General features: G+C 52.1%; 1 protein-coding gene across 1 annotated transcript; it reads left to right on the forward strand.

The window, feature by feature from the left end:
- Nucleotides 1-429: 429 nt before the first annotated feature.
- Nucleotides 430-14,925, forward strand: SH3TC2 (SH3 domain and tetratricopeptide repeats 2; the record flags this gene model as incomplete). The annotated part of the gene is made up of 17 exons (XM_010143120.1): nucleotides 430-549; nucleotides 1,719-1,823; nucleotides 2,070-2,197; nucleotides 3,052-3,157; nucleotides 3,520-3,663; nucleotides 3,785-3,986; nucleotides 4,640-4,713; nucleotides 5,510-5,705; nucleotides 6,754-6,890; nucleotides 7,772-7,813; nucleotides 7,916-9,619; nucleotides 9,734-9,914; nucleotides 11,391-11,541; nucleotides 12,718-12,840; nucleotides 13,399-13,549; nucleotides 14,179-14,375; nucleotides 14,734-14,925. Coding segments are annotated over 17 exons (3,953 nt in total), but the record flags the coding sequence as incomplete, so codon positions are not given.
- Nucleotides 14,926-21,371: the final 6,446 nt, after the last annotated feature.

The following is a 21,371-nucleotide window of genomic DNA, read 5'->3' on the forward strand; positions in this document are numbered from 1 at the left end:
AGCCCCGAGCGCTGGGACCTCTGCTCGGCTCTGGGCTGGGGCTGTTTCCTGCCCACTGTTACAAAATATGTCAGCACCAGGGAGGTAAATGAGTCACTGGCACGACTGGAAACGACTCCCCATCAGCAGTTTCAATTGGTCTCTTGAAAAATCTCCCAGTTCCCTTTCTGAGCCTGGCACAAACAAAAATAAACACTGAATTGGCGAGTGCTGCGGGGAGCAAACCCATTTCTCCTCTGCCCCGAGTGAGCCCTGGCCCCTGCCTGCCTCTGTGGAGACCCACCAGCATGCTGCATCATGCCGCTGACACAGGCAGCACCAGCGGTGGCCGACCTGGCGCCTCCTCCAGAGTGTCATATGGAGACCTCTTGGGCAGGGAGCAACCTGCCGGCGATCTGAACGCCTCTCCCCACCGCCCATCTTCCCCAGGAGAAGAGTGTGACTCCTGCTGCCGCCGCTCGCCCATGCTCCTGCCCCGCTGGGACCACCTGCAGCACACCGCAGCCGAGCGCCGGCGAAAATGGTACCGGGAGAAGACTTTGACAGCAGGTACCTGTCCCTAGGGAAGGGGGACCCAGCCCCTGCCCAGCGGGCCCTGCCGAAGCCAGTGGAGACTGCCAGGGTCAGTCTGACTGGGATGCAGGGAGAAGGGGGAGAGCGAGAGGGGTGAAGCAAGTGGCAGGCAAGCCCAGCCCAGGCAGGAACCAGCTCGGGTTTAACTCTGCCTCTGGGTTGTTTCGCTTCCCCGTCTCTGTTTCCCCGTGGGTGGAAGGGGACACGGAGCTGCTGGGTGAAGTCCTTTGTTAAGTGTGTTCAAATCAGCTGTGGAGAAATGTAGAGCCTTTTCTTTCAAAGAAAAGCTCATTCATTACGTGTCCAGCCTTGGGCCATTCTTTCCTGCTGCTAACTATAAATAAGGATTATAATTCTGTGTGCAAATAACCGTTTATTTGACTAACTAGGAAAGCTGGCTCAATAAAAAGGACTGCAGAGTATAGTTATGGTGACAGAAGTGACTTACAAAAGCTGCTGCGTGTTCCAGCTCCAGATCTCTGGGTACATGTTTGTCTTACAAGTCCAATCTGATTACTGACAAAAATTGGTTTTTAATCTTGTTATCCCTTCACAGCCAATACAGCTGTGGAAGAGCAAGCCGGATTTTTATGTGCCTCAGCCTTCATTACCATAATTAGCAGCTAAAGTTTCAGTTCCCAAATCCTTTATGGCAATATTTTACGATGTGTGAAGCAGCGAGAATGCATCTTGGAATTCAGATACTGACCAGAGCAGGCAGGGGAGAAAATCTCATTTTGACTGTCAAATTGATGAGCAAATAGTTTTGCAAGCCCTTGGCTCTCCTGTGCTGGGGAATTGCACTCTGAGGTCTCCGCAAAAAAAAATCTGTGTCACTGGGTCATCTTTCTACCAGATCTGCTCAGTGAACATCTGTCCCAACAGCAAGGAGGAAAAGTCTCCTCACTTCAAAACCACTCCAGCACTGGAAGGAAGCCAGTATCATGTAGTTGGACACATCAATCCCATGGATCTTGCCTCTAAACTTGAGCATGATTTTAGAGTAATACCAGATTTACACATCCCCAGCCAGCTCTGCAGTGCAACCCACAGGCTTTGCTTTCAGTGGCATGGTTAGGCAGAGTATCCTAGACCTCTGCCACAACGTTTGACAGCAGCTCTTCCATGTCCCCGCTCCTTGCCAGGTAAGGCTGGGTCATCAGAGCCAAGCAACCTCACTACCAAGGCAGCAGACCGCTCGCCGGATGCCTCCATGGTGCTGCTGGCTGTCGGGGAGAGCTTTCCAGCAGGTAAGATGCTGCCTTTGTCATCACCCAGATTTCCAGTGGTTGAATGTAGCGAGGCCTGGCACCAAAGCTAGCCAACCCCCTGTCATCCCTCGAGTGTCTCATCTTTGTTGCTGCAGGGGAATCACAGTCTGGGTTTGTGTTGTTAGAGCATCTCAACCAGGCTGGCTGGAGGCAGGCAGCGTGGCAGAGGCAGCTCTGTGTGGCATGGAGCTTCTTTCCCTTCACCCTGCACATTTCCTTTTCAAGAGATCTCACTCTTCTTCTCCGTTGAGAGCCGCTCCTCCCGGTGCCTCAATTCCCAGCTCCAGGAAGCCGCCAGAAAGAAGCTGTGGGCTCTGGAGAGCGACGACAGAGATGCCTGTGCCCTGTTCAAGGTAGGAGCCCCAGCTGGGCAGACAGAGCATGCACTAGGAGGCTTCTGGCGTGATGGGATGTGATGGGACACCAAACCCAGCCAAGAGAAGTTTCTCTAAGGCCACTGCAGGGTGTGTTCCTGCACACAGGGACTCTGTGGGGGACTGGAATGATGGGGGAAATGAACTGGTAACAGGTGAGAGGCAGATGCAAAGCTGAGCCTCCTGTCAGGAGCCCTCATGCTGGAGACTCTGAGCTGCCGGAGGGATCAGGCAGGTAGCCCTGAAGTGAGTCTAACCAGCAGGCATTTCACAATCATGTGAAATGGGATCACCAAAGCAGCGTGCCAGACTGTGTCCCTCATGGAGGTGGCATCTCTGGGCATGCACAGAGGTTCTCAGAGTATTTGCCTTCATATAGAAGAATCGCTACAGGTACAGAGGTGTTTCCTGAACCAAACTCTCCTCCCCTGCTGTTTTTTAAGGCCCTGGCCCCTCAGGGCTCCCTGCAGAGCTTCCAAGAAAGCCTGGAACAGCGCAGACTAGTGCTAGCAATAGTGAAAGGAGAGTTTCTCCCTCCAGGCAGTTACTGCTTTCAGCCGCAGAGCTGCAGTTTGGAGGCTGTGCCTGTCCTGAGTGAACATTAACCATCGCACGGTATGGTTCACGTGTCTGGCTTTCACAAGCACAGAGGTTCTGGTGTGTACCACAGGGGAAAAGATTTGGAGGAGGAGATGGAGCTTCCTCACCCTCCCACTGCTGTACCAGGGGAGTTGCTATTGTGGGTACTCCATCACACCCACCTGGCTGGAGCACCCTCCCCTTAACCCCAGGCAACCAACTCGCCTTAATCTTGCTTTGTCTTCTTTGCGTAGGAGCTGTCAGCCAGGCTGGTCTGTATGCAAGCACAGGAGGATCGGTTCCTCCTCACCTTCAAAACTCTGGAAGAAGTCTGGAAGTTTTCCACGTATCTGACTTTAGGTAATGTTTTCAAGGCATGGGAGATCTGAAGAGACAGTGTGAGAAGGATTTTTGGAGAAAGTATTCTTTGTCACCAAAAAAACAGTAATGTAACAGGGTGGAGAGATGGGAAATATGAATTAAAAGACCCTTGGTGTCATCTACAGATTTTTGAAACCACTGTCTGGAACAGTGAAAGAGATCGGGGAGGATGTCTTTCGGGTAATCCCTCTATTGCATTTTGGGGATGGAGACAGGACTGGAGGCTGTTGCCTCACAGTGCGGTTACAAATGGAAGACTTGCAAATGGGAGACATCCAAAGAGCGCTCACCGCTCCCAGCAAAGGAGAGTTCTAACACGTCATTACCTCTTGGTTTCTTAGGGTACGTGGGGAGCTGCCTGGAGCAGCTTCTCTTTGACCAGGACTACTGGCTAAACTGTGCTGTGATGGAGGACACAGAGATCAGAGTTACTGTGGATGAAGATCACTTGGCCACCATTTATACAGGTCTGCTGCTCCAGGAAGGTGAGAAGGGACTGCATTTGTGGGGACTTCGTCAAAAGCATCTCAGCAGGGCTGTGCTGTAGCTCTGTGCTAGGCTATGTCCTGCACTGATGCCATTGACCTAGACTCCTTCTATCTGCAGGTAACTTTTTTTCCAGAGCAGTGCCTGGTGTGTGGCAGCCAGAGCAGGAGGTAGAGGAAGGCCTGCAGCTCTGCAAGAATGAGCTGATCCATGTGAAGAACACTGGAGAGGAGTCCAAGTGGGAAGGGATGTCCTTAATGACGGGTCAACGAGGCCTGGTGCCTGTGACAGCTCTACAGCCAATACCTCAACCATTTTACCAGTGAGTAGACTGGCCAATCAATAGGGCTCAAGCCAAGATTCTTTCCTGATCCTGATGCATGAACTGGCACCAAGCCTGGGTGAGAAAGTGCTCTTGGCTCTGGCAGTGGGCGAGAGCTACACAATTTTGTGAGGATATCCCTTAAGCATGAAGACGACAACTGGAACCAGTTAGGTCCTGTTAATGGGACAGAACAAGGACATACTTCAGATATCACTCCTGTATGATACAGATTTAGGTCATATATTAGATTATTTCTGATTCACAGGTGAATAACTGTGAGAAAAAGCATAGCCCAAGACTTAGGTAATGCCAGTCAAAGTGGGGCCTCACGCTGGACGCCTGGCTGAGCCTCAAAGACGCCTGCAGCTTCTCTTGTACTCACACAGTGGGATCCTCCTTACAGCCTGGCAAATTTATCCTGCTCTTACCATGTGGTGTGAGGCTGCAGGTGTGAGGTGCAAACTGCCCTCCATGCCCAGTACCACCGTTAGCAGGAATTACTGGACTGGCTGTGCTGGCTATGCTCCACAACAGCTCTGGCACTCACAGGGTACAGGACATCTGTCCTGCTTGTGTGAGACCATCCCTGGTGCTGGCCTGAGGGCAGGACTGCTCAGAGAGGACTAGTGTGGTTCCCCTTTGCCCTGCAGGTGGTTCCTGAAGAATTATTCTATAAGTTTTGGCATTTCCCGGGAGATCAGTGGGACAACCTCTCATCCAATTGGTGAGTGATACCTGTGTAACACAGCTGCCAATCCCAGGGAAGGGCACAGCTCTTGCAAACCTGGGTTTGGCCACAAAAGCAAAGGCCCCATTTCTTGTCCTGACAATGACACTCCATTGCAAGGTGTTCTAAGGGGATGCTGCATCTTTGGGCACTCCTGAAAGGAGAACAGAGCTTGCAAACTGCATGTACTTAGAAGGATAATCTGAGGAACACAGAGGGCTGCTAGTGCCATCCTTCTGCCACTGGGTTTTTGTATTCTCTGCAATTTTCTCTCTCCTTTAATTCTTTCAGGACTGAAGTTTTAAATAATTAGGCTCCCCCGGTGTGCACATGAACCCTGTGTCCATCACTCCCCTGTTAGCCCCAGGCCATTCCTGCTGGGACACAGACACTGTTCAGAGCGTGCTGGACATGGGAGGTCACTGCAGGCGGGAATTGGCGAGTAGCCTGTTGGACATTTGCACTGTACATATTTCACTCCTGGCAGAGAGCTGAGGCAGTGCAGCTTCTGGGAAGCTCCAAGCTTCCAGCCACATTCTGAACTGCACCTCTCAGACGTTTCAGTCTTTGGCTGTGTGGTGTTTATCCACACCTCTTGTGTATTTTATTATGACCCTCTTATTCAAGAATAAACTGCAGAGTTCTGAGTCCGAGAGCACAGTAAATCTTAGGGGACAGAGATGCAGCCTTCCCAACCTGAAATCATAGTCTCTCCTTGCCCAAGTGTTTTCCAGCAAGGAAGTTTTAACAGCGGCCTCACACTGAAATGCCCGTGTTTGCCTTGGTTTCTCAGTCAACGGCAAGTGCACGGCCACAGACGACCACAGAGGAGCGGCGTGGGACGAACTGAGTTTCTCCAAAGAAGACAGCATAGAAGTCATCGGTTTCTTCATTCCGGGACTCCCGTGGTTTGTGGGCAAATCCCTTAGCACTGGGAGCATCGGCTTTGTCCCCACCCGATACATAAGTCCCGAGACTTGTGAACCTCTGTAAGTTTACTGCTACCATCTAGATCAAATTAAACTCAGTAGAAAATGAAGGGAAGACTTCAAGTCGCAACTCAAGGCTGTGTGAGCGTCCAGGGCAGGTAATTTGCCTTCCCAGAGGATCCATTTGAGATCTGTCCACAACTTTTGGCCAGGCTCTGCTGCCAACAGGCTGCAGGAGTCTCTGCCCAGACAAAGCAATCTTATTTCTTTTGCCTCAGGTGATTCTCAGAGGGGAACAGATCTGGCCCTGGGCTAAACCTGGCTGTATGCTAAGGCAGCCCAGGACATCTGTGTACCAGATGAGCTGACTTCGCAGTTCCACCTAGAAATGTTCTTGACTTTGTAGCTTTGGGGGGCTGTGAGTCTGGCAAAGGTGGGGGGAGTGATCACTGCCAAGGAAACCAAGTTGTGCTTTGCTTTCATCTGCCCTTTTGCTCTCTGTGGCATGTTGAGGCAGAATAACTACTGGCACAGCTCCTCACTGAGCAGAATTAAACATCCTCCCAAGGACATAGACAGGAGTCGTCCCGGGAGGGCGGGTGATGCAATCTCACTATGATGACCCGGGCAGTTGTCTTTGTTCATGACTTAAAGACATAGCTCTGGGTTCAATACCCATCAGAAAAGGCTTCTCCTTCTAGAGTGTGTGTGGGACGATCAGGTCTTAACCTGTCACTAGGTCTGTTGGGCTTTTCCGGATCAGGCTCACTCAAGGTAAGTCTTAGGCACTTTTCTTTGACACTATAGAGAACAGAGAGGAGATCGGATGATGCCCTGTCCTCAGAAAGGGCTTCTGGAGACAGAAGACCAACAGGTTCCTCCCTCTGGTACTCTTTGGTTCTTCCATGGGGAACCTGGATCTGAGAGCCCTGATGGGGAAGCTGTCCAGTCTCCTGTCTCATCTGCAGCAGAGCTTTTCTGGTGGGAGGAAGAGGAGGGATAGGAAAGCCCATCCCATCCCACAGGACAGCTGTGTATGAGAAGACACACTCTGTGTCAGGGCATGGGGAGGCGCTGACTGTTTCCCCTGATGTCTGCCTCAACTTAGGGGAAAAGGCTTGGTGTTTCTGAGTGAAGAAGAAAAGTCCTCCTTCCTGCGCATCCCCTGCAACGGTGGTGAGCAGCACTTCATCACCCTCCTCGGTGACCTGGCACGCACTGACATTACCTCTGTGTACCGGCTGGGTGAGTTTCCCCTCTCCTTACATGACCAGCCCCACGGATCCCCATGGAGAGCAATGCTGGGCAGGGTCTAGAGAGCTCCTTGCTTGGGGCTTTGCAGGGGAGACAACTGCTGTGGTTGGGACAGCCTCCAAGCCCTCTGCTCAGCCTGGCTGAGGAGGTTGTAGGTATCCTCAGGAGCTGGGCCCTGCCACGCTGCAGTTGCTGCTCCTCAGCTGCTCTTGCTTGGTCCTGGCTGTAGGTCCCTGCTGCTGTCTGACCTTTGGGTGTGTATTGTGGGGGATGCACAGATAAGTGGCAAGCCATATCATTTCCATGCCCATAGCAGGAGCCAGGAGGTCAGGGCTCCTGGCTGCTCTTCTCAGTTTCTCCATGCTTTCTGCGTGGCTTTTGGACCACAGCTAATTTCTCTGTCTACTTCCTGCCGTCTCAGTACCTTGAAGCACGGTGTGACCATGCAGGGCTGATCTTGGGATCCCCTGGGGTTTAAGGACCTCCCAGACCAGCCAGCTCAGGTGCAGAGAGCCTGGGGTGGAACCTGTCAAACATACACATATACCTGAAACCTCTGAATAGACACAACAAGGCTCTTGGGAGAGATAGAGCTGATAAAACTCTGCCTGTGAAAAATGAGACCTGCTTGTTCCCAGGTAACTATACTGTTACCGGTGTTCACCCCACCACCAGCCAATAGCTGCTCTCCATGGTCTTACACGGAGCCAAGCCTCGGCAGACAGAGGGGTTGGAAGTGCAGCCAGAAGTAAGCCTGCTGCCCTGGGATTTAGCAGAGCAGCAGGAGATCTCGACAAGGTGTGAGCATTGCCTGCACATTAACACTGACCCAGGCCTTGGGCTTTTCGCTTTCTGTTTGTTTCCTGGTGTAGATGGTTTTGAACCTACAGCCATGCTCCCGAAAGTGCCATCAGGTGAGTATGTGGAGGGGACAGAATGGGTTGCTTTTATGATGACTTATGAGGGTGAATTTTGACATGGGAAATATTCCACTATGGTTTGCCTGTCCCTTCCAGAGGCTGTTGTCCGTGGCTGTGAAGATATCCAGCTGCTCCAGTCTTGGGAGGAAGTAAACGACGTAGCTACAACTAGCACCTCTGAGCTATCTAGCCCAGGGAGTGAGTCAGCCCCTGCTATGTTGGAAGATGTTCTCCTGGAGAAGCTGGATGATTTTGATGATCCCAAGTTCTTTATTGACCTGAATGCTGGACAAGTGGAAGACGCTGATGTCTTTGACCCCATATTGACCTTCCTTAACCAAGACAGTTATGTGCCCAGTTTTCAAAACCTCTATGATCTCAGTTTTTCCTTTCTCAATTCCACTTTTTATGGTTTCTCTGATGAGGATGAACTGGTCTTGTACCTTGAGACATCTAGGAACTGGGCCAAGAGGACTCATGCAGTTTGGGCTCATGTCAGGCTCTGTTTCCTCTTGGGTAAGCTCTGCATCAAAAAGGTCAAGTTCTCCCAGGCTCGAGTGTACTTTGAGGAAGCTATGAGTGTCCTGGACAGGGGTTTTGGGGACCTACCCCTATTGGCTGCATTGCACGTGAACCTTGCCTCCATCTACTTGAAACAGAACATGAAGCACAAATTCTCCTCCCTGCTGGGAAAAATGGTGGCCTTGCTCGTCTGTTTGCCTGGCCGCTCTTTCAGCTCTGAGAACGAGCTGGAAGTCATGATGTATGTCCTGAGGGAAGCCATTGCTGTGGGTAATGTTCCCTTGGAGGCACGGGTCTGCTTCCTTATCGTCAAGCTCTTCCTGCAACTGGGCAAAAATGATGAAGTGTTGCCCTTTACTGAGCATCTTCAATGTCTCACCACCTCTTTAGTTGACCCAGACAGCCGTTCTGTGCCACTGGATGCCACCCCCATCTTGGGCTACCTGTATGACAAGAAGTACTTGCCAAATATTGCACTGGCGTCTGCTAGGTTGTTTGTTCCCAGTGGCATCAAGGGGGCACCGACACCCATTTGGAGAGCTGGCTTCATCCTACAAAACACTCCCAAACTCCTGGGAAGCCAACTGGGGAGGAGCAGCATCCCAGCACTGGCTTGTTTCTACCTCAAGCAAGCACTGCATTTCTCCCGTGAGAGCAGAGCTGTGCCCATCCAGAGGACACTGTGTGCCATCTTGTCCAGGATGTACCTCCAGCATGGTGTGTTGGATGGGGCGGTTTGCTATGCAGCCATGGCTGTAACCCTCAGCAGGCTGATGGGTGAGGAGGAGGCTTTTGAGTCTTCCCTCTCTTTGGGGTGGATGTATCTCCTGCACAGGCAGCCGGGCCCAGCTGCGGACATCATGTGGCAGCTCTTACGCTCTCTGCATGGAACGGACAGCGTGACTCAGGGTGGAGCTGTGCACAATCTCCTGGCCATTGCCCTCAAAGGAGAAGGGCAGGTGCAAAAGGCTGCAGAGAACTTCATCCGGGCCCTGCACAAAGCCAAGGAGACCGGGAACAAGAGGAACCAGGCTATTGCCCTGGCTAACCTGGGGCAGCTGAGCCTCTCGCACGGGGTGAGCCAGCTGTCCGAGCTCTACCTGCTGCAGTCGGCTCAGCTCTACGCTGAGCTCCAGGGCAGTGAAGACCTGGAGATGGAGTTGGTGCAGGTACTGCTGTGGCTAGCGCAGGCCATGGTGAACAGGCAAAGGGTGGAAGATGGCAGAGTCTGCTATGAACTGGCGTTGGTTTTTGCCCTGAAGTGGCATAACGTGAGGAGTGAGTACAGCTTTGCTGGTGGGAACCAAGGCAGCGTTCGCCTCTGTGCAGCACCCTGACAGGTCCCTAATGCAGTTCCCTGACCTGTCCTTTTCCCTTCCCTGTACCACGCAGGTCAGCTTCACATCACTGAGTGTCTCTGCCATTTCTACAGCAAAGTGTCCCCCAGTCTCCAGGCCTGCATCACCTACCATGAGCACTGGGTGTCTTTGGCACAGCAGCTGCAGGACAGGCAGCTGGAAGGCAGTGTCTGGCAGACCCTCAGCCAGCTCTACCAGGCTTTGGGCACACCTGAGTAAGTCCTGTCTGTGGCTGTTAGATGCTGTTAGAGTGGGGTCCCTGCTCACACAAAGCAAGAACAGTGACTTTCCTGGGGTGTCCCTCGCGAGAAGTGGGGAAGGTGCCCCACGGGCAGGCAGCTGGTTAATGTGCTGCTGAGGTTTGAGAGCTGTCACTGTGCGGTGAAGAGGGGAACAGTTCAATGTCAACCAGAGCGCCATGACAGCCAGGCAAATGCTGGGCTGTTAGCTGGGACAGAACTGGGGTCTGGCCAAACATACTTTTCTGGTGAGACATCCAGCCTTGATCAGAGGGGACCCAGAGACAGGGAATTCATCACTTCCTTTGGAGTCTTATTCCAGGGATTAATCACCATTCACTAGCAAAAATAGGTTCCTTATTTGAAAACTCTGGCTTTAGTCTCCAGCCACTGAGTCTGCCCTTCCTATCTCTGCTGGAATATTTTCCCCAGGGAGGTACTTAAGACCCTGTGTCAGCTCACCTTTCAATCTCCCGCTTGACACATGCAGGTGACTGATTTTGCTGGGCAAGAGGGGAGAGAAAGAGACTCGGACAGACTTTCTTCAGCTTTTGAAGGCAAATGTGTCAAACAGTGGGGAGCTAGCTCCGTTGTCCCCGAAGGACAAATGGGCGAGGACTGCCATTGACTTGGATTTTAACTTTCTCATGCTAGTCACAGTTTGTTCAGAGGGAGGGTACTTGGGAAGCAGATGCCTTCCATGTGAACAGTGCTATTTAAGATCACAAAGCACCCCAATCGCTGGACTCAAGGACAGCTGGAGCCCAGTTGACAGCAGGAGAGACATCAAGCAAACAAACATGTCCAGGGCACTGCCTGGTGCTCCCTTTGGCACAACTGCTTTCTGCAGGCAGCGTGTCCAACCCGCTGGCTCCTCCTGCTGCTCGCCCCTTTGTCCTCTAGTGACCAGGAGCTTGAAGAGGGGCTATAAGGTCTTGCACTTGTAGCCACAGATCAGGCTTTTTGGCTGCACTGAGAGACAAACAACAGGCAGAGATGTGTTTTTGGGTGCCAGATGCTGTCTGGAAGATGAAGATGCAGGCACTCCCTGCCTAAGCTCCCATGCGTAGCTGGAAACGACTGGGGTTAGTGTAGGGGGGCAAACAGGGTTTGCAGATGACCCGGACAAAACCCTCTCTATCAGCTGAAACAGGCAGGGGTGGGGAGCAGCCCCCTTGGGAGCAGGCTACCTTGGGGCTGTGCTGAGCACTGGGGTTCCCAGGCAGGTCTGAGCTTGCCAGATGATCCACACACGTGTGCTAAAGCAAGGAGACTTCCACCATTTGACCAGGACACATTACTCAGAGCTGTGGCTGTCCATTTGCCTATAACCTTCAGCAGCTGTAGGAGAAGACAGGATTGCCAATGGGGAGGTGTGGTGGTAGCTTTGCAGCTGGTTGATGGGGGTGTCCTGTGATTTCTTTAATGGCTTTTTGCCTGTTGCCATCACAGGGCTTTGAGACGGTCCCTGGACTGCACCAAACAGAGTCTAAGGATCTTCATTGACCTTGAAGAGACTGTAAAAGCAGCAGAGGCCTGGCTGCAGGCCGGAAGGCTCTACTATCTAATGCAGGAAGATGAGCTGGTGGAAATGTACTTTCAGGTATGGAGAAGACAGCTGGAGCAATCCCATTCCCACCCTGACTAGTTGCATTCCCATCACAGCTCCATGGTAGGAGCCTAAAGATTACTCGCTTATTTCCATCCCTAGCGTTATTTTATCAGCTGAGGTGCAAAGTGGAAAAGCAGCTCAAAGTCTTAGGGCTCCCTCATTCAGGGAGCAGCTTCTATTAAAAGTTGGGATATACTTTCACATGCCCAGAGTAAGCAGAGCAGAAGGCTGGTTGGGTCTGCTGGGGTTGCACTGAGCTGGGGTATCCTGCAAGGCACCAGCCTGGACCCATTTAGAGGATGGTTTAGGTCCTCATTCTGTTACTGAGAAGCACCTCTGAACTGGTGGGGCTGGGTGCCTGAGGTACACAGTGGTGGGAACAAGGAGAGGAGCCTTTCGCACACCTAAACCAGGATGGTAGAGGCAGGGAGTTACTGGTATGGGGTGGCTGTTCAGTGACATGGGTGAAATGAATAGATGGCTTTGGTGTCAGCCTGTTTTCTAGTGTTCACAAGAGAGATCTAAGGCCCATAACGCAGAGCCATCATTGCCTTCCTTGCTCGCGGTTTCAGCAGGGAGGCAGGGGCTAAAGGAGGGGTGACTTCGCATTAGGAAGGGCCAGTTGATGCCAGGGCATGTCTGAATCTCTGAGGGCCCCTTCCCAGGCAAGGTGCCTGGCAATGGTATTTTGTCTTGGTATAGGGAACATGTCCAGATTAAACGGTGGCACGAGGGACAAGTGCATAATTGGCACAAATAACTGTTCCTCCCAGAATTGATCATACCTGACCTCCCTCCTGATGGCTCTGCTCTTTCTCTATATAAGCTGTCCATCCTTCTTGTCAATCTTCACGTTGGCTCCATCACACCTGTGACAGACCAGGGCCAGGACAGCTGCTGGCTGCCCAGTCTTGACTCTAAATCCTGTTGCCATTGGATATCCCAAATGATCAGCTTGTTGCACCGACCCTGCACAGGGATTGGTTATCTGTCTCCTGACTCCATCCTTATGCATATCACAACAGTCCCACAAACCTGCTGTCCAACTTGTCTCCATGCTCTTTGGAGCACTGGGGCTCACATTTATGATGACTTTGTTTCATTTAATCACACCAAAGTCTATGTGCCGCTGACTCCCAGTCTCACTCCAGTTCCTTTTCATTCTAGGCAGCCATTCAGACTGCTCTGAAATGGGAGAACTTCTCCTTGGCCATGGATCTTTATGAAAAAGCAGGTGATACCTTTTTTAATGGCAACCGAAACAGAGATCAAGCAGTGGAGTTTTACAGGGTATTGATCCCTCTGAGCATTTCTGTCCTTCTGTCCCTGCAAGGTGATGGCTGTGGGGAGCTTTGCTTCAGGGCTGGCTGCAGCATTGTGTGGCTAGGCTAGAGGGATGGAGGGTGGAGAGGGATGGGGTGGTTCTGAGTGTGCAGAGTACAGGCATTGCTGCAAAGGGGAAGCCTGGAGCACAGGCTTATTTTGCAATGGCTGCAGCTCACCCCAGAGGTCGTCTGGGAGGTGGGAACAGGGTCCTTTCATTACAAATCCTGGCAGTGTTAGGTGTGAGCTGGTCACTCCTGGGGACGTGGTCAGAGTCAAAATTTCAAGCACCTAAGGAAGGGTGAGACATGAAGCTCAAGTTTTGAGAACCATGCTCTGGGATACGAAACTTATTTTCAAGGGAAAGAAGGGGCTAGACCCTGACCCTGCAGCACTCAACCACCCCATCATCTGTCTGCCATGCCAAGTGCTTGGTCCATCTCCTGATGCTCTGTCACCCCTCTGTGGGCCGTGCTGTACCCATACCTCCTGGAACAGCCTGGATTCACGGTTGTCTCTCTTTAGGGAGGTGCTGTGCCCTTGGCCAGGAAACTAAAGGCCAGTAAGACAGAGCTACGGCTGTTCAATAAGCTGGCAGAGCTGCAGATCGGGCTGCAGGGCTACGAGAAGGCACTGGAGTTTGCCACACTGGCAGCCAGGCTGAGCATCAGGGTTGGTGAGTGATGCGCACCCGCAGGGTGCCAGGAGTTGTCTTTCTCAATAAGAACAGAGTGCACACCGGAGGGGGAGCTCCTGCTTCCGTAAGACTGATGGACCTCTTCTCTAAGTGGTAACATCTTTTTAGGGCCGCTTCCCTTTTTAAGCCGTGTGACAACCACATGGCAGTGCTCTGCTGTGGCAGTGGTGGGACTGGCTGAGCGGAGGGTCGATGCTACACTGGAGCATGGGACATCTGATGAAGGCACAGGACTGCACAGTTCCTCCCTGCCCTGGCTTTTCTGATAAACTCAACTCATCCCTTCCCATTACAGAAATAGTTTGAACGGACAAAATGACAGCATAAATGTCTGAGATGGAACCAGTCTTGTAGTAGCCTTTTCCAGCACCTAAGAAATCCCCTGGTTCAATGATACACTCCCTGGGCAATCTGGCCAACCTTGGTATCAGCAACCCTGCCCATGGCTGTTTTCTCTGAACCATCTTCAAACACAGTGTCTCCTTATGAAGATATCTGTGCCCCCAGGCTGCTGAGCAAATACATCCCCAAGCAGCTCAGCTTGCTGGGCTGGGGAAGTATCATCGTGAGCAGGCTGCGGGTTGGCTGTATCAGCAACTCTTTTCCAGGAGATCAGCTGCAAGAGCTGGTTGCATTCCACCGCCTGGCTACAGTCTACTATTTTCTGCATATGTATGAGATGGCAGAAGATTGCTACCTGAAGACACTTGCCTTGCGTCCCCCCTTGCTGCAGTGCTCTGGAGAGGCCCTGTACTACTGCAAGGTGTATTGCCACCTCGGCAACCTGACCCTGCACAAACTGAAGGTAGGAAGCCTTGCCGTGATGCTGTGTTGAGCACGCTGGTCTTGATGGAGAGCTGGAGGTGGAGTATCACATCTGCTGGCGGAGCAGCCACAAATGTAGATGGCTGCATCCCGTGACTCTCCACCCTGTCTGCAGCTTTAGAATAAATGCACACAATGCTGGCACAGCCAGGTTTGAGGGGGGAAAGGCAATTTGGAAAGAAGTTAGGCACTCAGCTGCAACTATATGGAGCCCATTTCAATGACGTCAGATGTCATTGGGTTCTGCCTGGAACTACTGGGCACTCCTCCAGCTCCCTTACACCCTGTGACCTTCAGTTAAACCACTTCCTAATGCCTGCCCTGTCCTTTATGGTTAGGATGAACAGGATGCAGCAGCCTACTTCCTCTTGGCCCTCGCTGCAGCGACCGAGCTGGGAGACCAGGAGCTGCAACGCCGCATTTGTGCCAAGCTGGGTGACATCCCTAGCGCCCCACAGGGGCTTGAGAGCACACCGGGCTGTGCCACATTCCGGCCCAGGTGGCTGAGTGAAGGCGGCCACGTCGTCTGACCCACCCACCACCTCAGGGACTCCAGTGCGAGACGTGAAGCAGCATTGTCCTGTACCACGGGCACGGGTTCACGTGCCCTCCAGAACAACTGACCCAGCAAAGGTCCTGCACCACATCCTAAGGAGCTGACAGCACTTGGTCTTCTTGTCCCCCACAGGCAAGGAACCAAGCACTTGGGACCCTGCCCTCATTGTTTGGACCAGGGCTGTGCACCACAGCCCAGGCGGTACATCATGACTGGGTATATGGGCAAGATGAGACCCCAGCAGTGGCACTGGAGTGTGCGGTGCAGTGGGGCTGAGTGACAGATGGCATTTCAGGAGTGTGGCTGTCCTGTACAGGAACAGGAGAGCACTGCCACGTGCCTGCCTGTCCCCACCCCCAGCAGGCCCACACACTTCAGATCCTATGGGGCAGCTCAGCCTGACCCAAATGTCTTTTAAGTTGAATAGAAACTCTGTTATTTATTCCTATCTGGTTTCTGAAGTGTCTGTTCTGTGGAGGACTGTGACCCAAACCTCTGCAGAGCCCGGGGCCTCTTTGGTACAAAGCACTACCAGAGCTTTTGGCAGTGAGAGGCAGAATTAGGGAAAGGAGGAGAAATGAAAGGGGCTGGTGAAGCTCGCCGGAGGACGAGCCCTGTATGCAGGTGGGCATCTGCTCACATGGAGACAGTGCCCACCCTCACCCCAGGCCTGCCATTCAGCCTCAGCTCTGGCACTGGAGGAGCCAGGATGCCCACTTCTGCCCCATCACCTATGTGCACTTTCAGCATCTAAAACAAGAGCATGCTCTGGGTCCTGTAAAGGAAAGAGCCATCAGTTCCGACCCAGCTCAGGCTTTCTTCTCCAGGCTGCAGAGCCCCACGGGGTGCAGGAGCGCTGGGGAGAAAATGGTGAGACTGGGAGCACTGGCCTGTGCTGTAGCACACATCCAGCACCCTGGGCAAGGGTGCTGATGGGGCACAGGGGGACTTTTGGTGGGGAGAGGAGCTGCATGGCCTTTGCACAGGCCACTGGCAGCCCAAGGAGAAGCCAGCCACGCAGCAGACAGCGAGCTGCCTTCAAGTGCCCTAAGATACATGGCTGGAGGAGAAGCAAAAACTCCTCGGCAAAGTGGTTAGGGAGAGTGGGAGGCACCGAGGAGGCTTTTCCAGAGATCTGCCACCCAACAACCCGGAGCAGCCCGCAGCTCTCCTCCACAGCCTGTCTCACCACCAGAGAGCAATAAATGCCCACGTTTGCAGCCTTGCACAGGCCAGTGCCACTTCCTGGCTAATACGGACCTCGGTTCTCAGTCTGGACTGGTACAGAATGAAGAATGTGCAAGTTTTCCAGCTGTCTCTTTGCTCTGACAGCCAGTGCCCAGACGCCCAGCTGGGGTTTCACAGTGAGACCCTGCTCCAAGTGCTTCCACCTCCCTGACGCACTCCGCTGCTTGGAATTGCTAAACGCAGAACATTTATTTCCTTGCTGCTCTTTGCAAACTCTGAGTTTATTTTCCCCTTCTAATCCCTGCAAGGCATCCATCATCAGGGCAGTGAATAATTTACTGCTTGTTTACTGACCAGTCCTGCAGTGCCATCAGGGGAGCCTCAGCCCCCAGCTCAAACGAGGTCAGTCTTTGTCCCTTTTGAGATACAGCAAGCTCGGGGGAGAACCCATCCCCAAAACCTTTCTGCCTCACTCCACAGGGCCGCCTGTTCTCTATTCGAGTGGCTGGTGCTTGCTGTAGTAAGGCAGGATCTTTTCAGCAGTTTTTCAGGTCAGTTCCCCTTTTTCTTTTCATACATGGGGAAAAGCAGAGTCTCACATCTTTGTAGAAGGCAGGTCAAAATTGTCATCATGGTCTCAAGCGGAGAGGAGAGAGGGAAGCTTTGAGGGCTCTGGAAGAAAATTTCCTTTCCTTGGGACCACGATCTCCACCCTCCTCTCCTACCACCCCTATTCCCTCCCTTAGGGATGCTGCCCAGCCCCACAGCAGCTTGCCTGCAGCAGCTGCTGCACCCAGACTGGCTGGTCCTCAGCAGTGCCCTTTGCGTTCCTGAGACGAGGTCCAAGGCCACCCTGAGGATGCTGCCCAGGCATCCCAGCAGCACTTTTGTTACCAGTGTTTGTAGCAGCTGATGCTGTGCTGCTGGCCAGGCTCTGCCCTTGGGGGCAGAGCCCCCAGACCCACACTGGTGGCCAGTGGCCACTGTGGTTCTTGTCAAAGTTAAGTCCAGTGGAGGATGATTCATGCAGAGAACATCTCCACTAAAATATCCCTTCCAGAGCCAATCCCGAGGCTGTTCTGCCTAGCACCAGGGAGGAAAAATGGGCTTTGTTTAAACATAGAGGGTCAGTGTCTCAGCTGGTCTAAATCAGCTAAGCTCCCTGAAGTCAAACAGAGATGTTCTGATTTGCAGGGACTGTGGATCTGGACCATGGTTTTTAAGTAAATATGTCCTCTTTAAATCACAGCAAACAAATCTGTGGTGCCTAGGGGGGAAAAAAAAGACATTAGCTCCTTCAGAATGTCCTATAAAACATAATTTCCCCTCTCCCTCGTCCTCCTGCCTGCTCCCACACACAGTTTTCCTAGTGGGATAAGAGTTCAGGGTGGCCAGGGCTAATTAAACTCCGTAATAATACTTGGAAATCAAGTGAAACTTAGAGCAGCCAGTCATGTGTACCAGTGCTTGGGCCTGTGCCCAAGGAAGGGTGAGGATCCCATGTCCTTCCAGTCACAGTTTTTTGAACAGAGAGTAGATGCTTTGGGGACTTTGTGCCAGTGGAGGTCACCAGGTGATGGCTCCGGTCCTGGGGCAGCCAGGCTGGGGGTTACCATCCTCCACCCCTTCCTGGGTGTGGGGGATATTATCCATCATTCCCAGTGCATGGCAACTGGGAGCTGTCTGTCTTTTAGACACAGCAGGGAGCACCCATGTGTGTGTGTAGGGAGGGAGCATGGGGACCACACAAGGTGCTGTAGCGTGCAGAGCCTGGACAGAGCTATGATGTTGCTCCAAGAGAAGGCTGGAAGAGCAGGACTGTAGGAACACAGGAGGAATCTATCCTATGGCAGGCACCGGCCATCCGTGTCCAGCCTTCCTTCACCAGCACTAAAGTCAGCCCAAGCAGACGGAGAAAGAAATAGGGGAAAGGGAAAGGATGGATCAAGTCTCCTCTTACGCCAGGTGTCATTATCTTGCTCTGGCTTGTGATTTATTTCTGAGCCACATGTGACTGTCTGCTCCATGGCCAGTCCCGGGAGTTTTCCTCCCTTCAGTTCTCAGCCAGCCAAGCTGGAAATAGGTCTGGTGGGAACCACGTGCAGCAGCACATGCCTTCACATGGCTGCTAAAAGCAGCACCTTCCTTTCCAGCAGTTCCAAAGGGTGAGGGGCGCTGTCGAAACCCCCTTGTTTTGGCTTCGGTGCTTCTGCGTGCCAGAGTCTGGTCCTGGTGCTGACCTGTCTGGCTCTGATCTTTCACCAGTGTGATCCGCCAGGCACCAGCGCTACCAGTCCTGACGTAAGCCCACCTAAAAGCCAACACTGACACACTGACCCCGTGTTTGTTTAATGTCTCGGGAGGCCATTTAAGACCTGAAATAAAGAGAGGCTGCATTTCTTTAACATATGCTCCTTCTTGGCCAGTGGAAATACCATGACTAGCATAATTCTTGGATCATCTCAGCTCCGGTGCGAGCCTCCTGAGGCATTAGGGAAAAGGAAGCACTGATAACTAAATACAGCTATGGACAGAAGTGTAGAGATAGGCAGATTTATTTGGATTTACATGGAAACTACTCTTTGATGCAGAAATCCATCAACAGTAATTATTTTCAGTAGACATCTTCAATCATTCCTTCACTGTCCAGTGTTGCAAATCTTCAGTGGGCCTGTGCTGGATGGAGGCTGAGCTGGATGGAGAGACCTTCCTCTTCTCATCTGTACCACCCAGCTCTGACCCTCCCCGTTTCCACTCCACGCCTCAGATCCCATGGCTTAAACAAGGGACAGAAACCCTCTCTGAGTACTGTTAAAGCCTGGCACTTGGGCAGGGAAAGTGCATCCTGCTCAGGAAAGAAGTCTAAAGTTTAGTGGTGTGCTGCACAGATCCAGGGTATGGTAGGAGCTGTCTTTCCCATCCCAAGGATCCGCATCTCGGCCTCCCTTTAGCCAAAAGAATCAACCATAGCCTCTGCTGCCCCACCGCCCCTGCTGAAAGCACTCTGTGGCTGTGCAGAGCTGCTCTGGAGCTCAGTGCCCAGGGTTGGTAGCTGGTGTCTGTGGATGTCACATGATTTATCAATGTCTATTAACCTTGGACTTTGGCAGAGGCTGGCCTCCAGCACAGCCTGCCTCTGCTGGAAGCTCATCAATCATGTGGAGGAGCAGAGAGCCAACCAGAGCTCATCTTATCTCAGAGGAAACTGGTCCTCGCGCCAAGCATCTTCTTGTGTTGCTTGGAACAGTAACGAGAAGTTGGTAAACACCAGCTGTTCTGCTAAGCAGAGGTGGGTGAAGTATGTTAACTGGGCGATTTAGATTAAAAGTGATTTATTTTCACAGCAACCTGGGTTTTTGTTCAGTGCTAATTGGGATCATTAATATGTATGTCAGAAGGCATATCGGAGGTTGATGCTAGGAGGCTGAGCAACAGCCAGGAGTCACTAACTGGAACTGCATGTGCTTAAACAATCCTTCCCCTCCCTGCACTAGGGTAAGGTGGGCAGTGGCATGATGCAGCCTGTCTGTGTGTGCCGAGATAGGGGGTATGTCTCCACTGTCAGGGTTCCTACCCTGAGAACTTTCCACGTTCCTGGGGAAGAGGAGAAGCAAAACCAAAATGAGAGGAAGGACAGGGCAGCTGGGAAGTGGCCAAGACTGTGGACAGGGAAGAGTGAAACCAGATGTAAAGAACATTCCCTTCTGAGATTTAATACTCCTTGTGCTGAGATGGCATCCAGCATGGGTCAGCCGTGGAGCTGTCATCTCTGCTGTCACTCACTACAGGGCACCCAGTTACCCCCAGGACTTACCAGCGCTGATCTCCAGAGTCACTTTCTGCTCTCATGGGCATTTTGCATTCAGCAGGTCTGATGGGAGACCGGTGCTGGATGCTGTGCTGGGCTTTGCCAGGGAAAACATCTCTCTGGGTCTGGAGAGGGCAGAGAGCGTGAAGTGGTAAACACGGTGCAGAAAACATTATCCCTTCCAAGCACACAGCTGGTAGAAACCGTGTGTGCTAGAGACAGGGACACACAGAAAGGCAACTGGCTCTCCTGGGTACCAGTTGATGGGTAAAGAGCTCCGTGTTCCTGCCTTGTCCATGCTCTACAGACAAACATGATGGTGCCAGGAGGCACTAAGGGTCCCAGCTAAGCTGCTTATAGCTCCGCAGCTCCCATATGATGTCTCAGGAGCTACAGCTCCCTCTGAGAGGGAAACAGAGGCAGGAAACCTGGCAGCAAGAGGGACCCCTAACTGCAGCACTGGAGACAAGCATAGGAAACAGTATAAGTGCCAACAATTCCTGTCACACTACAGGAGAGGGGAAAAAATTAAGAAAAGGTTCTGTATTTGGCTGCCATGAAGGCTGTTGGGATACAGTCCAGGAATCAGGATGAATACAAAGAAATGAGTCCCTGAGCACCAGACGGTTTTTGAGAAAGGAAGAATAAATTCTTATATAACCAAATTCCCGTTGCGTGCTGGTGACAGGGTAGTTGGTTTATTTTGCTGTTTTGTTTGGGTTTCTTTCTTTCTTTTGCACCTGCTCTGACAGTGGCATGGGGCCACACAAGAATTGATAAACATGAGAGCAAGGGCTGCAACATTTACGTCCTGACTCTAATGTTTAATTCTGTCAGGGACACCTTCAGTTCCTTGCAGCTGGTTTTTGAATTGCAGCATGACTTTTTCTTACTGCTGTCCAAGATTTAATCCATGCTTGATCCCAAAGTATTAGTACAATATTAATCAAGTTGAAAAAATCCCTTGCTCCAGTGCTTTGGGAAGGATTTTCAGAAGTTCCTATATGACTCTGGTGCATCAGGCTTCTATTTTTCTAAAGTCTCTTGCAGACTTCCCTAACCCATCAGCTGGGCTTTCCTATCCTGTCCATCTCATGATCTGACAGAAGAATAAACTGCGTGCTCTGGTGATGGCTGCACTTGGGGCAGCCCACCTGGAGCACCATGGAGGTGCAAAGGCACCTTCAGGGATGCTCTGTATCCCTGGGCAGCCAAACTTGGCAGGAGTGACACCGCTGTCTGAGTCATCTCTGTCATCTGTGCCTGCATCATCTTATGTCTATTGTGGATCTGTTTGACACTCCAGAAGCTTCAGTCTCTGGGGACAACAGGGCCCGCTTTGTACCTGACTAATTCTGCAGGGCAGGGTTGGTGAGTCTGTTCTGGCTTCTGTCAGTCCTTTTCCATTGTGTCCTGAAGATTGA

This window comes from Buceros rhinoceros, unplaced genomic scaffold (assembly GCF_000710305.1).
Source record: "Buceros rhinoceros silvestris isolate BGI_N320 unplaced genomic scaffold, ASM71030v1 scaffold2279, whole genome shotgun sequence".
Classification (NCBI taxonomy): domain Eukaryota; kingdom Metazoa; phylum Chordata; class Aves; order Bucerotiformes; family Bucerotidae; genus Buceros; species Buceros rhinoceros.